Genomic DNA, 13,732 nt, shown 5'->3' with positions numbered 1-13,732 from the left:
GACGCTCAACTTACAACCATGGTTGCCATGTCCGCTTATTATAAGCGACTTTGGGGTTGTTTTTCTGTAAAGTCGCTGTAAATACAGGCGGTTGCGGGATTGCATTTTTTTGGGCTTGTTTCTTATGTTGTTTAAACCAGTGGTTCTTAAATATTTTCATGCCAAGGACCCCCAAAGGACGCAACCTTCTGAAAATGTTGTGCCAGAGTCTCCCACACAAGATTTTGTGGATTTGAAAATATCCCTACATTTTTACTTTTCCCCCCAAGATTCTTGTACATCGGCTATTTTCAAATAGCCAATGTATATAGGGTTGGAGTGCTCATGTGGCTACTTTTGGGCTTGTTTTCATAGACCTGGTTGCTTATTTCTCTTGCACAATCTGGCAACACTGGACGCAGGCTCTCCTGACGTGGCAGCAGGATCTATGGGCAGGATGCAGATCCGTGTCTGGGTAGGCGGCCAGGCAGTGGTGGCACCATTACATCTCATCATCCACATGATTCCACAGTCAGTCACACACCTTGTGACTTGAACTAAACATGTCCACGAAGAAGGAAACTACATTATATTCCTACTGATAATCTCGATTACAAAATGAGTCAGTTTAATATAGCAGGATCCTGCAGGGCAGTGGTGGTTGCACCGGTCGCAGCCAAATACATGAATACATGGGGGTCCTTGACATGAAAAGGTTTGAGAATCACTGCAAGGACATACAGAATATATAGGTTACACAGGTTACTTACAACACTGTGAAAGATGGTCGACCTAATTTAAAGAGTACCACCAAATGAAATTAATAGAACATGTTTGCCCTATTCAATGTTAAAGTTAGGCCTTGTTGAAACCATTCAAAACTGACACAACAAACACAGTAATCAGATATTGTTTGCTGATAAAGAAGCAGCCATTTCAACAAAATACTCATAAATAATAAAGTTTATTTACATTAATAAGTATGTTTCATACAAAACATCCTCAATATATGCATGTTGAATGTTGATGACTGATTCAGGACAGGTGAGACAGTCTGAAATAAGATACTGTATTTGAGTTCTTCCAATACTAATAGCTCTGGTGTTTCAGTATGCAGACCAATTGTGTGTTAAGAAGCACTGTCAAGGTTGACAAGAATGTCTCTGGATAAACAGGATCATTCTCTTTTGACTATTATAATGTAGCCTCTAAAATGCTCATTATGTGCATTGCTGGGATGTAGTGAGAGTAGGGTGTGGTGAGGGAGTGAGAAATGTCTCGTTTCAGATTGTCCGGTTTTAGATTCAAGCCTGGGCAATTTCCTCCTCCTCATCCTTCACCTGTTGAGGGAGATCAAGAAAATGCATGAGACATTATCGGTATTAATTGTTCTAGTACCTAAAACAATATGTAATATACAATATGCCGTTGACAGGACATCTTCTTGGGAAGTCACAAACCTCCTCCACTGATTCTACTTCTGGGACGTAGAACTGTAGCATATTTTGAATTCCACTCTTCAAGGTGATCATGGAACTAGGACAACTTGTACAAGCGCCTTGCAGCTTCAGTTTTACAACGCCGTCTTCAAAGCCTCGATACACAATATCTCCGCCATCCTCCTGTACGGTTGGCCTGGCAAGGATTAACATCACCATCATTATATGGAAAAGATGAGTTGATAAAGTACAACTGTGCACAATAACCTACAAGATAAGAGCAGCTAGCTACCTGATTCGAGTATCTAGAAGTTCTTTGATCATGGCAACCACTTCATCATCATCATCTGATGGCTCTGCAAAGACAAACTGATCATTATTTTCATTTAAAAAATACAAAGTCTTGGCCTATTTACCCCCCTTTTATGGCTGTGTGGGTCCCTTGCCTGTATCTTCACGAGGAACAGTTCCGTCGTTAATAACAGGCAGTCCAGTTGTGAAAAAGTCCATTATAGCAGCAAATACATCAGGTTTAATTACTTTCCATTCCATATCTGCATCACTCTAAAAACAAAAAGAGATATTTCAATGAGATTACATTATAACACAGTGTATTTATAATGGTGTATTAAACAGTGTATAAAGTGTATTAAACCATGTTTTGTAGTTTCTGTGTGTAATATTACCTTTGTTATAGTGATGAAATCAGGGCCTAGGAAAATACTCTTGACTCCATCAATTCTAAACAACTGCCTGGAGGAATAAAATAAAAAATAAAGAATTGTGTTTTAAAATCAAAATAGGCACTCTCAACTTCAACTGTGCCATGGAATGTAAGTTTTTTTGTTGCACATACTAGTCACTGCCTGGTATGTGCAAATAAAAAAGCACTGGTAGATGGAAAAACATGATCCACTGGTATGTGCAATCAAAAATCAAGCAAATACAATTATTGAGTGGTATATGTAGGCAACTAGGCATACTGTTATTGAAATGGCACTTTTTATAATTGTTGCCATTCCTGCTTATTACCCCTCACATAATTGTGTGTATGAGTGCATTAAAAAAGTTATTTTTTTAATGAATATACATCTATTATATTCATAAGTCATAGCTATAGCATTGTTAATACTAACTGGGTGGAATTCTTCATTAATAAGTAGCCTCCTATTTGACAATTTATATACCTGGCCAGAGGTGATCCATATGCATCACGAGGTGAAGCAAAATCCATTGTTCCTGATTCAAGAACTGTGCACCCAGGCAGAAACTTTAAGCTGTTTGGATTGGGTGTATCCTGGGTCTGAATAAACATGGTCCTCGCTGGGAAGAGATACACGAATATATATAATATATTAATCATGAAAACCCTTTCTGGACGCTGCATTCATAGTCAGGTCTACCTACCCGAAATAAAAGAGAGGGGTGTCTGTGGCCATCTCCTTTTGACTCCTGTGTTCTGTGAAGCCCAGTGCAGTGCAGCTCGCTGACACCCATGCCCTAAGCCTGAAAGACTGAGAGCACAAATTAGATACATTTAAACAATTCTAACAATTCTCAAGTGGCATTCATTCATCATTTTTTCTTTATTTATTGTATGATTCTTTTGTTTGCCATTTTATGCTGTATTTATAGGAGAGTGTAGAGAGACAGGAAACCTAAGGCCTAAGTCATCATGATTTGAGTGCACGGGGATCTCATTTTAAATAAGCCAAGTGCTTTTATATGAGCGATCCAATTTAGAGGACCTTGTATTGTGAATTGTACTTCCATGTACTGTTACCATGTCTTTCTAAATAAAGTATTCAATCAATCAATCAAACGGGAGACATATGTGATCGATTGAATATTTTATTAACAGTTTGCAAATAGTACAGGTAGATTACACATGATGATGCTAAAAGGATAACACAAAAAGCCTTATGGGCTTGTTTCCATTGTGGTCCTGCGTATTCAATTCAATTCAACACATTTACTTTTGGTACTTTAAGTACATTTTGATTACCAGACTTTTACTTGTAACAGCGTTACATTGCAGTATTGATACTTTTACTTAAGGAAAAAATGTGAGTACTTTTTCCACCACTGGTAGCTACTTAAATAAATAATACCAAGTAACAAATACAATCACAATAGGATCCCACACTGAGTTTAGAAGCTCTTATCTATATCTGCGTCATTCCAGTTATTCATCATGTAATGTTACCTAACGTTGACCAGGGTATCGATGGCTGAGACGAACACAATACTTTAGCAATGAAAAGGCCAAACTTTGAGGGAATTAAAGTCCACAATTACATAAAACACAAATGCATAATGACGAAAACATACCGATAAGAAAATCTGGTCGAAATACTCAACAACCTCCCGACCTGTCTGCAAGTCGCCATGTTTGTTATGGTTCTTTTTATTTTTTTCAAGAAAACTTTATTATATCTTACATACAGATTAAATGCCTGGCATAAAAACAAGTACGTTACAGTAACTGCAACAAGGATACATTAGATGTAATAAATAAGTGTGAAAACAAGCTATAAGGAACAAATAAATAATGTGTTTGTTAGATTATAGTAGATGTCGTAATCAGTGTTGCCATGTCTACTTATTATAAGCGACTTTTGGCTTGTTTTTCTGTTAAGTCGCTTGTAAAGTACTGTAGTAGCATGCGGGTTGCGGTTTTTTGGGCTTCTTTACCAATGTTGTTTAAACCAGTTGTTCGTAAACATTTTCATGTCAATGACCCCAAAATTAATATGTATTTGTCCTCAGACCCCCCCCCTCTGAAAATATACCCCATACAATATTTGCTTTGTTAAAATGTTTTAAATGACCAATTTCTTCCCAAGATTATTTTTTCTTAAAAAAAAAAAAGCAGCTCTACAAGCTCACAACTCGTCACATTGTGACACATTATGAGCTTGTAGATCTGCTACTTTCAAATAGCCGTAGCCAATCGCTTATTTTGGGCAGTATAGTGTGATATGTCTGTCTCTTAATGTCATCATGATTTGTGTGCATGGGGATCTCATTTTAAACAAGCTCAGTGCTTAATGAGTCTTCCAGTTTAGTAGACCTTGTATTGTGAATTTGCACTTCCATGTAGGCTACTGTTGTTCTCATCATGTCTTACTAAATAAAGTACATCAATCAATCAATCAGGCTTGTTTTCATAGACCTGGTTGCTTATTTCTCTCGCACAATCTGCCAAGGCAACACTGTTCGTCATTCCTGTTTACGGAAATGGTGGAATAAAACGGTACGTTGGTCAAATCATTCCCCCGGGCCGACGTAATACCACAATACGCGTCAATACTCCACATTAAAGTAGAAAAAACATGCCTTCTAATAGAAACTTTCGGAAGAGAAGGGATTCGTCTGATTTAGAGGAAGACGAGGTAACAGAAGAAGTGAGGTAATGTGTGCTAACTTCAACGGTTTGTCTTCCTCACTTTATTTATAGGGATCCTTTTAAATGCCACGGAATGGATCTGTGTAACTGTTACTTTGGAATGTTTTCTTTCTGTGTTTCTTCTTTCTTTCTTGCTTACTTAGCCTTGGATCAAGACGATCATAGATGTATTTGATCGAGTCTGACTTTTGCAGAGATGGAAGAAATACTCACTTGTTTTAAGTAAAAGTGTCAATACTGCAATGTTACAACAAGTAGAAGTCCCGTATTCAAGATGTACTCGAGTAAGAGTATCGGCATCAAAATATACGTAAAGTACCAAAAGTAAAAGTACTCATTGCGCAGAATGTCCCATCTCACAAGTTCAAAATGTATGACAAATATTTTTTTAAATAGCCGATCTACAAGCTCACAATGCATGGCATCATGAGCTTGTAGATCAGCCATTTTCAAATGGGCTAAATGTATAAAAGGGTGAAGGGGTTCGTTTTTTTTTTTTTTTTTATAATAATCAAAATGTGCAAAGTAACTAAAATAGTTTACATACAATTGTAGTGGAGTAAAAGTACAATTTCCCTCTGAGATGTAGTGGAGTAAAAGTATTGAAAATAAATAAATTATAAATACTGAAGAAAAGTAAAAAATACCTAAATTTTACTTGGTTACTTTACACCACTGGACTTTTGCTTGAAAGAAGATAAAATAGACTATGATGGTCTTATCCAAGGCTATTGCTTACTGTTATTTACCTTGCTGCATCTATCCTGGTTTATTCACTCAAAATTGTACCCTTTTGTATAACATGTTTTGAAAAATACTAAATATAACATTAGCTAGGAAGGGATTTTGAGTTTTCGTACTATAGTATATATGTTCATAATGTGTTTTCCCCTTCATTTAGAGCCAAAGTGGATGAGGCAAAAGAACTACAGGGTTTGCGGAAAAGACAGACTGGAGTCAGGTACAGGGGTGTAGGGGTGGCTTTTTACAAATTACCAAGGTTAACTTATATACTGTGAATACATTAACCGATGTTTACATTTCCTTCTGGTTAGTGTTGCCGCCTTATTGGTGGGGGAGAAACTGCCTCTTGATGATGGGATTGATGTAAGTGACCTGTTGTTTACCAACTGAGTAACAATATTTATTACAACTTCATGAACTATTTCATTGGCACACATTTTAAAATTACACATAATTGTTTCTTTACACTTTCGTTACAGGATGACCCCTTTAAACTGAAGAGTGGAGGTGTTGTGGATATGAAGAAAATAAAAGACAGGAATAGGGACATGTAAGGAAACCTGGAACTGTTTTGATTATTTGATCGAATACTTTATTAGACAGAAATGTAAACAGCATGTGGTCCTATGTATTCAATTCATCAACATAGCATAAATGATAACACCAAAATACAATATCAACAAATATAAAACACTATATGTACAGAGTAGAAAAAGGGGGGAAAAAGAAGAAAAAACTGTTGGCAGTGAATGCCATCACCTTTCTATGGGAGAAGTGGATTTACCTCCCTCTTTGACCTCCTGAAAGATGGATTTTCAGGCCAGTTTTGAAGGAAGCCAGTGATCCACATTTTTAAGGAGAATTTACCCATGTTTATTCTATAGTTTGGTGGTACCAGTGGGTGTTTTATTTTGGGCTGAGTTACATTGATGTGCACATTCCATCTTATGTTAAATATTATTCATGTGACATCATGTTGATCATGTCTTCTCTTTTCAGGACAGAAGAAGAGACCTCAGACCTCAGCCTGGGCACCTCTTTCTCAGCCGAAACAAATAGAAGAGATGAGGACGCAGACATGTATGCACAATTTCTACTCTCCATCTTCAAAATGCACACATTATCTCTTTTAGATTTGGTGTACTTATGTTTCATGCAGACATTACTCACACAAAGACAAATACTAATGCAAGCATTGCATGCATTGTTTTTGTATTAAATCCTTGTGCACAAACTTAACTTGAATCAGAATATGCCACCAACCCATTGTTCTTCCTCTCTCAGGATGAAATACATTGAGACAGAATTAAGAAAGAAGAAGGGGTTGGTAGAGGCAGAGGTACAGAAGGTGAAGGTGAAGAATGCAGAGGACTTACTGTATGAGCTACCGGAGAACATCAGGGTCAACTCAGCCAAGAAGACAGAGGAGATGTTGTCCAATCAGATGCTGAGTGGAATCCCTGAGGTTGACCTTGGTATCGAGTACGTGGAAGAGTGTTGAATGCACCAGTTTGACTTACTTAATATATCATTTTATGTCACCCGAAAGCTGGCAAAAGGATTTCAATGTCACTTACATGCTACTATTTCTTTCATTTGTCTTCTAGTGCAAAGATAAAAAACATTATCTTTACAGAGGAAGCAAAAGCAAAGCTCCTGGCAGAGCAGAGAAACAAGAAGAAAGACCATGGCACATCATTTGTACCCACTAACATTGCTGTCAACTATGTCCAGCATAACCGCTGTGAGTTAGACCAAATGTTTTAAGTTGGGTAAACTCTGTTGTAAAGATTCATTTAACATAAGAAGTAAATGGCTGGCTAACGGCATGAATCTCTTCTCTCAAGTCTATCGTGAGGATGTGAATGCACCACAGAGGCACCACAACAGACACAAAAAGGAAGAGCCTGTGGCAAGGCCACTGCGTGTGGGTGACACAGAGAAACCAGGTCCAGAAGGTAAGCAAGTTTCGTGTTTTGTTGTGTAGGCAACTCTGCTTAACCGGTTGCCAAACACTGCACTCGCAACAATTAACAGTAGAAAATGTATGAGTATCTTACATCAGACACTTGAATAAAGCAATGGTATACCTGTATGAAGAAGTCTGGAATGAATAAAAATGTCTCCCGTCTTCTTTTATAAGCTGCACCATCGCCACCCAACTACCGCAAACGCCCTAACAATGAGAAGGCCACTGATGACTACCATTACGAGAAGTTCAAGAAGATGAATCGGCGCTACTGAGACTTTTTATTTATAATTCAACCTGATGTCTATCCCGTTTTCTATTAATATCCATAGAAGAGCTGTATAATTTGTAGATGGTATGCTAAACATCAAACTATTGACAGAAGAACTCGCAAAAAGTGAACAACCATTTTTCTTTTGTAAATGAGTCATTTTATTTTTCCTAAGAAATCTGTCGAGGTCATTATTAAGATTTGACCATTATGGTTGCTTATTGTATGTGTTGTGTTAAAGGGTAATTCCGCTCAAGTACATGTTACTCCTATGGTCAGTCTGACTTAAAGGACATTGTAGTAATAGTTTTGAACCAATAGCTGTATTCTTATGCTTTTGAAAACTTTGTACTCAATATTATGTTCGGGCATTCCTACAAAAGGAATAAACTGAATGTTTGGATATTCCTCTTCAAAGTCTGGGAGACTCAAACATTTAGGATGAGTTTCACTCTTTATTGCTTTGTTAAATTGTAATCAATGTGTTTGAATATATTTTCACTACCAAAACATAACTGAAATTGTACTTTGACTAATGCTTCATCACAATTAGTAATACACAAATCCAAGACCATGGTTTTCTTTGTTTTTTATTTTTGGAATTATTTTGAAACTTGTATATACAGTATGAGGTAGTCTCGCATAGCCAGACGATCAGAGATCTACATATACGTCTGGGGAATTTTTAATTCAATGTAGGCGCTAGAACCAAACCAGCGCTACACTCACTGCTTTGAAAAACCCAATCTGACACTGTCCCAATATGAAGGACCATCCAGTCTTTGCATTGGTGATGGTCTGGCTGTGCAAGATATTTTTTGAACAATTCCATGGAAGCATAAATATGTAACTTGATGAATAAAGATTTACAATGTGAAATTTACACAATGTGATATTTTTCATTTGGATGAAATTAGCTTATTTATGGTATGTTTCTTTTCTCCTGTGGTGTGTAGAAATGCTGCATTCCAAAGTCTTAAATTCCAGTCCACCTCCACGTGAATACAAGTTCAAAAACTTGAGGACTTAACACACTAAAGAGACATTACTAGCAATGACCTAGGCTATACCATTATATACAAACCATGTTGGAGATCTTTTATGTGCCAAACTGTTTGTTTGAGATATTCTCCAGTGTTTCAAGGTTTCTCTGTAGATGTGGTTCCATGTCCGTTCAGATGGTGTTGTGGGTTAGTCTCCTGTGAGGGAGGTCCATCAACGTCTTCTCTGCCCCCCTGTGCAGAACCACAGCTGGCACCTGGGGAGGCCCAACTGTCTCGTCGCCGGTAGGCCTCACACAAGGGTAGGTCGGTACTGTCCCATTGACTGTAGCTTTTCAGAACAGAAACCAATAGGAGGCATAGAATCAGCGCAGCACAGCAAGAAAGGAGCAGACAAGAGCGCCCAGTCACAAAAAGCGCATTCAGAGGAATATGGAAAAATGTGTCAAGGGACCAAAGAAATAGGACGACAGACAACAAGGATTAGGCAAAAGGCCATGAAACAGCCAGTGTGAACAGAAAGCTTAGATGTTCCGGCATTGCCTAATGGGGATAATTTGCCATTTTGTTGCACAACACTCAAAAGTATAAATTTGGCTTGAGCCTGCAAGCTTGGCTACGAGTGCTATGATACTTGTATGAGGGGCCGGTACGGAGACTAGTTTTTAGGGGCTTTATATCTATACATCTGATTAAAGAATTTGATACAATTTGAGACATGACCCAAAATATCCCAGTTCTTTACATAACTACTATGGCTCTGGATTAACTTGGGTATTTCAACTAAATGAAGAATCTGAATAAAATGTAATACAATATTTAAGTACAATATTATGCATTAGTTGGTGGTGGAGAAGAAGAGAAAGAGTGCAGCAAGGCAGAAAGGAGCCCTACATCTGGCATGCTAAAAGCAGTTTAAAGAAAGAATTCTCAGCCCTTTCTTACACAAAAATAAATTAGACAAACTACATTTTATGTTTCTGTTTCGTTTCTACTTTATTTCTTTATCGTCGTGGGTCTATACTGATATTGATACAGAGTCACTGGAAGCTTAAGGACGGAAGGAAGCTATAAAATTCACCACCTGAATGTAGGCTATTTACAGAAAACAAAACCTTGGGAACCTTAATTAATTTTCACCTGGCCTAGTTTGAAATTTGACCTAAAAGAAAAATATAAAGTAACAGAAAAACGCATACATACGTCTACAGTTCATACTCAAAATTACACATACAGGCTTTGCACTTTATATTTGTAAATTTAGATAGCATATAAATATTAAAAATTATGTAAAATGTAGTATTAAAAATTAATGTACATTTTCAAAATACTATTTTCAACATAGTTTTGGTTCCTTGAACATTGTTTACCCCCATTAAGTATTTTATTTCCTTTCATTGCACGATTTCCCTTGATACATATCCAACATCCATCCATTAATGACCATATCTGAATTTGCCTTTGAACGTGACATTTTGTAAACGAGCTGTTCTGATTTCATGCACTTCATGCAACATGGTCATCAATTCACTCCTGATATGTTTTAGCCCTGGAGGAACTAAGGAATAAATAATACAGCATCATCAGTGCATTAAATAGGAACACCACTCAATTTAGGCAAACATTTCTTTTGACCTATAATCAGTCAATTAAATATTTCTATATCTCCCAGGATAGATACATCAAAACTGTGAAGTCTTCACAGCCATTGACAGAATTTGAACACATTTTTTAATTTGTCTTAACATAGTCAATATATCCAAATTTTACCTCACCTTTATTGGTAGTTCTAAAGCTTTTGCAAGTGCTGTGGTAGCAAATGTATCCTGTCCCCAGATATTAAGCAATTACCAAAGTCAACATTTTTTTTACCATTGCAACTTATTTCCAAATGAACCGCACACTGGTAAGACAACAGGTTAGGAGGAATAATAAGTGCTGAAAAACAATACTAATTATACAGTCCTAGACAAATGTCCATAGACATTTTTATATGCCAAAATTCAGTGGCATGTCCCTTTAATCATGATATTAAGCAAATATAAGGTCTACTATTGACAATTATAATACACAACATGACGTATAATAAAATGAAGGCACTTGATCATCAATTACACCATGAAGAAGATATAACCTTGTGACATGTTATGTTTTTGTCTGATACCACTATGCATCACTTAGTCAATATCAGTCACTTCTTTGAAAATGAATGGCATATGGTAGCTAATATTAAACTAAATTTGAGGTAACCACAGTGTTAAGGCTTTCGGGCAAGGAATGGGGTAAGACCTTACATGAGGCTTGGTGGTGAACGAACAAGGGGAAGAACAGCATGATGCTATGGAGGAGCAGTGGAATAAGGCCTGTATGAGCCTACTTGTACCTGGATGAGTAATATTCTTCCTCTAGCTCGTACAGGTCGATGGCGATCTCGTCACGGAGATTTATGAGTTTCTTGTCACACTCCTCCTGCAGTGAGCGGAGCTGCTGGTTCTGGAGGCTGATCGCATCGTTTACAGAAGGGAAGTCGTTCAGAATCAGGAACTGCTTCAGGTCAGAGACCAGCTTCATCAGCGACTCACCCGCACGCACCTGTGACAGCAATACAGAGAGAAAGATAGTCTTGATTTGATTTGGGGATAAGGATAATTCCTTTTAACAGGTCGTTCATGAAAGTCCTTGCGGTCTTGTTTCCAATGAGAACCTGTGAGCAATTGGGGTTAAGAGTCTTGCTCAGGGACAAATTTCATATCATCGGCACATATGCTGGGATAGCCTGGAATCGAACCTGGGGCAACCAGGGCCTCTGGTTCCCTAGGCGGGCTCACTAACCACTCAGCTATGGCCGCCCCGATATAAAAGAAATATGATTAAACAAAATATAACTTAACTTGTGTCTCTTGCATAAGAATCATGTGTGGACAGTTAACAAATACTTACAATGTTGGCTGCTCTAACGTGCATCTCATAATGGTCTTGCTCCGCTTGGGTGGCTCGAGCAACCTGCGTTTCGTCTTCTATCTGTTGGGAATATGTTTTCCAAAGCATCAAAGAACCCATATATAGACCACAGCTGGTAGTATCAGAGTGAGACAGAAAGGAGTGTCAATGCAATGAAGTAAAAACAAACTTGTGGCAAAGTAGAGGGGGAGTGTACGCTACCTTTGCTGTTTTGATTATTTCAGTGAAGTTGTCCAGAATGGACCTGATGTCATCCTTGAGTCTTTTATTGTAGTTCTGGAGGAGCGTCTCTTTGCTCTGTGAGACTCTCTGAGTAGCCATGGTGCTCAGGAGACAGCAGCGGGGCTAACTTTACCTGACACTGGCATAAACACATCCAGAGACCAGGACATTTGTATACTATCACAATCAGGCAATACAAGAGGATAAAGGATAGGTGGGCACTAGAGACATCTGGGTACCTCGATGTAAAATTGGCTATTTTGTCCAACATGTTAAAAAAATATATATATTTGAAAAATGGTCGTAAAAGTAATGTAAAAACATGTGAACATGCATCATTATTATCAGACTTTATTGTATCCTTCAACTTCTTGTTTATGCCTCAAAGCAAGTGGCTTTGTAGCAAGTGTAGAATCATTATACCTTAATTGTCGAATGTTTAAGCATGTTCTAACCATGTATCATTTTACTTTTTTTTTAAAATAATCCATTTTTTATTTATTTTTTTACATTTTGGTAAAAAATAGTTAATTTAACACCGAGGTGCCCACTCTTACTTGATGCCCACCTATCCTGTTAACAATACAAGAGATCACGTCCATGATTGCACAAAAGAAACGGACATGGCGAGCAAATACTGGCTATACGAGCAAATGAGAAACAACGTGGCGTTGGGTTAACTACTTTAAATACTTCCATAATACGTACCTCCTACTGCATAGTTTGTAAACGTTACTTTGTAACTCCGAATGAACCATAAAGGTATTTACACAACGCGTGAAGGGAAAGCGTTCTATTGTTGTCATCTATTTCCGCTTCCGAGTCTGACCAGTGTTGCCATATTTTGTGAGAGAAATAAGCAACCAGGTCTAGGAAAGCAAGGCCAAAGGAAGCAACTAGGCCACATGAGCACTTTATCGGCTATTTTAAACTAGCCGATCTACAAGCTCACAACGCGTTGTGATCTTGTAGATCTGCTATTTTCAAAAACTCTTGCAATAAAATGTGGAATATTTTTTGAAACATTCTTTAACAACACAAATGCTCCCTAGCACAACATTTTCATGAAAATATTTGAGAACCACTGGTTTAAATAATAATTAAGAGTTTTTGGAAGCAAGTACACGTTAGAAGCAAGCCCACAAAACCGCAACCACCTATATTTATTTACAAGCTAATTTTCAGAAAAAGAAGCCCAAAGTCTCTTATAATAAGCCAACCTGGCAACAGCGAGTCCGACCCGACAGTTTGTAGGAACCGTGTTTTCACAGATGAAGTGATTGGTTCCACTCGTTGAAAGAATTCATGAACTCAGGGAACATCACTCACACGTATCATCATTGTTCTTGACTTATATATAATAGCTTATATATGCCCACATATATGCTACAATCAGGTTCATATATTTGCATATATGTCACAAATACCTACATATATGCCTACATATATAGCTAATTAGCTAATAAGTATCTTGCCGAAAAAAATCTAATTTACAAATTCCAATCTGGTTTCAGAACAAACCACTCCACTGACACATGCCTTCTCTATTTGAACGACTCTATCAAACAAGATGTCGACAAGGGCAAATATTGCGGCATGGTCATGCTGGACCTCCAAAAGGCCTTTGACACCGTCAATCACCCAATTATGATCAATAAGCTCAAAGCAATAGGTTTTGATGATACGTCAGTGAACTGGATGAGATCCTACCTGGAAGGGAGGGAGCAAGTGGTGGAA

General features: G+C 37.7%; 3 protein-coding genes across 5 annotated transcripts; 1 reads left to right on the top strand and 2 right to left on the bottom strand.

The window, feature by feature from the left end:
- Nucleotides 1–924: 924 nt before the first annotated feature.
- On the bottom strand, nt 925–3,842 carry LOC308088717 (NFU1 iron-sulfur cluster scaffold homolog, mitochondrial-like). Its single transcript, XM_080433276.1, has 8 exons — nt 3,750–3,842; nt 2,826–2,932; nt 2,606–2,741; nt 2,105–2,171; nt 1,865–1,982; nt 1,711–1,774; nt 1,440–1,614; nt 925–1,319 (listed from the first exon to the last, which is right to left on the bottom strand). The coding sequence occupies exons 1-8, from the start codon at nt 3,806–3,808 to the stop codon at nt 1,284–1,286; spliced, it is 762 nt and encodes a 253-aa protein (XP_080289402.1). The 5' UTR covers nt 3,809–3,842; the 3' UTR covers nt 925–1,283.
- Nucleotides 3,843–4,678: 836 nt separating this feature from the next.
- Nucleotides 4,679–8,699, top strand: cUnh9orf78 (chromosome Un C9orf78 homolog). The gene is made up of 9 exons (XM_080432338.1): nt 4,679–4,830; nt 5,729–5,788; nt 5,883–5,934; nt 6,051–6,121; nt 6,571–6,651; nt 6,856–7,053; nt 7,179–7,315; nt 7,419–7,529; nt 7,715–8,699. The coding sequence occupies exons 1-9, from the start codon at nt 4,754–4,756 to the stop codon at nt 7,813–7,815; spliced, it is 888 nt and encodes a 295-aa protein (XP_080288464.1). The 5' UTR covers nt 4,679–4,753; the 3' UTR covers nt 7,816–8,699.
- On the bottom strand, nt 8,388–12,820 carry med22 (mediator complex subunit 22). Of its 3 annotated transcripts, none has more exons than XM_080432339.1 (5): nt 12,704–12,820; nt 11,975–12,134; nt 11,753–11,833; nt 11,196–11,404; nt 8,388–9,143 (listed from the first exon to the last, which is right to left on the bottom strand). In XM_080432339.1, exons 2-5 carry the CDS (start codon nt 12,092–12,094, stop codon nt 8,951–8,953), a joined length of 603 nt encoding a protein of 200 aa, XP_080288465.1. In that variant the 5' UTR covers nt 12,095–12,134; nt 12,704–12,820; the 3' UTR covers nt 8,388–8,950. The 3 variants fall into 3 exon arrangements, with proteins under 3 accessions (XP_080288465.1, XP_080288466.1, XP_080288467.1); XM_080432340.1 differs by having other exon boundaries at nt 12,693–12,817; XM_080432341.1 differs by lacking the exon at nt 8,388–9,143 and having other exon boundaries at nt 9,223–11,404.
- Nucleotides 12,821–13,732: the final 912 nt, after the last annotated feature.

This window comes from Gymnoscopelus braueri (genome assembly GCF_963280865.1).
Source record: "Gymnoscopelus braueri genome assembly, chromosome: 7".
Lineage (NCBI taxonomy): Eukaryota > Metazoa > Chordata > Actinopteri > Myctophiformes > Myctophidae > Gymnoscopelus > Gymnoscopelus braueri.
The sequence above is the reverse complement of the archived record's forward strand: the minus strand, read 5'-3'. Positions and strand labels throughout refer to the sequence as shown.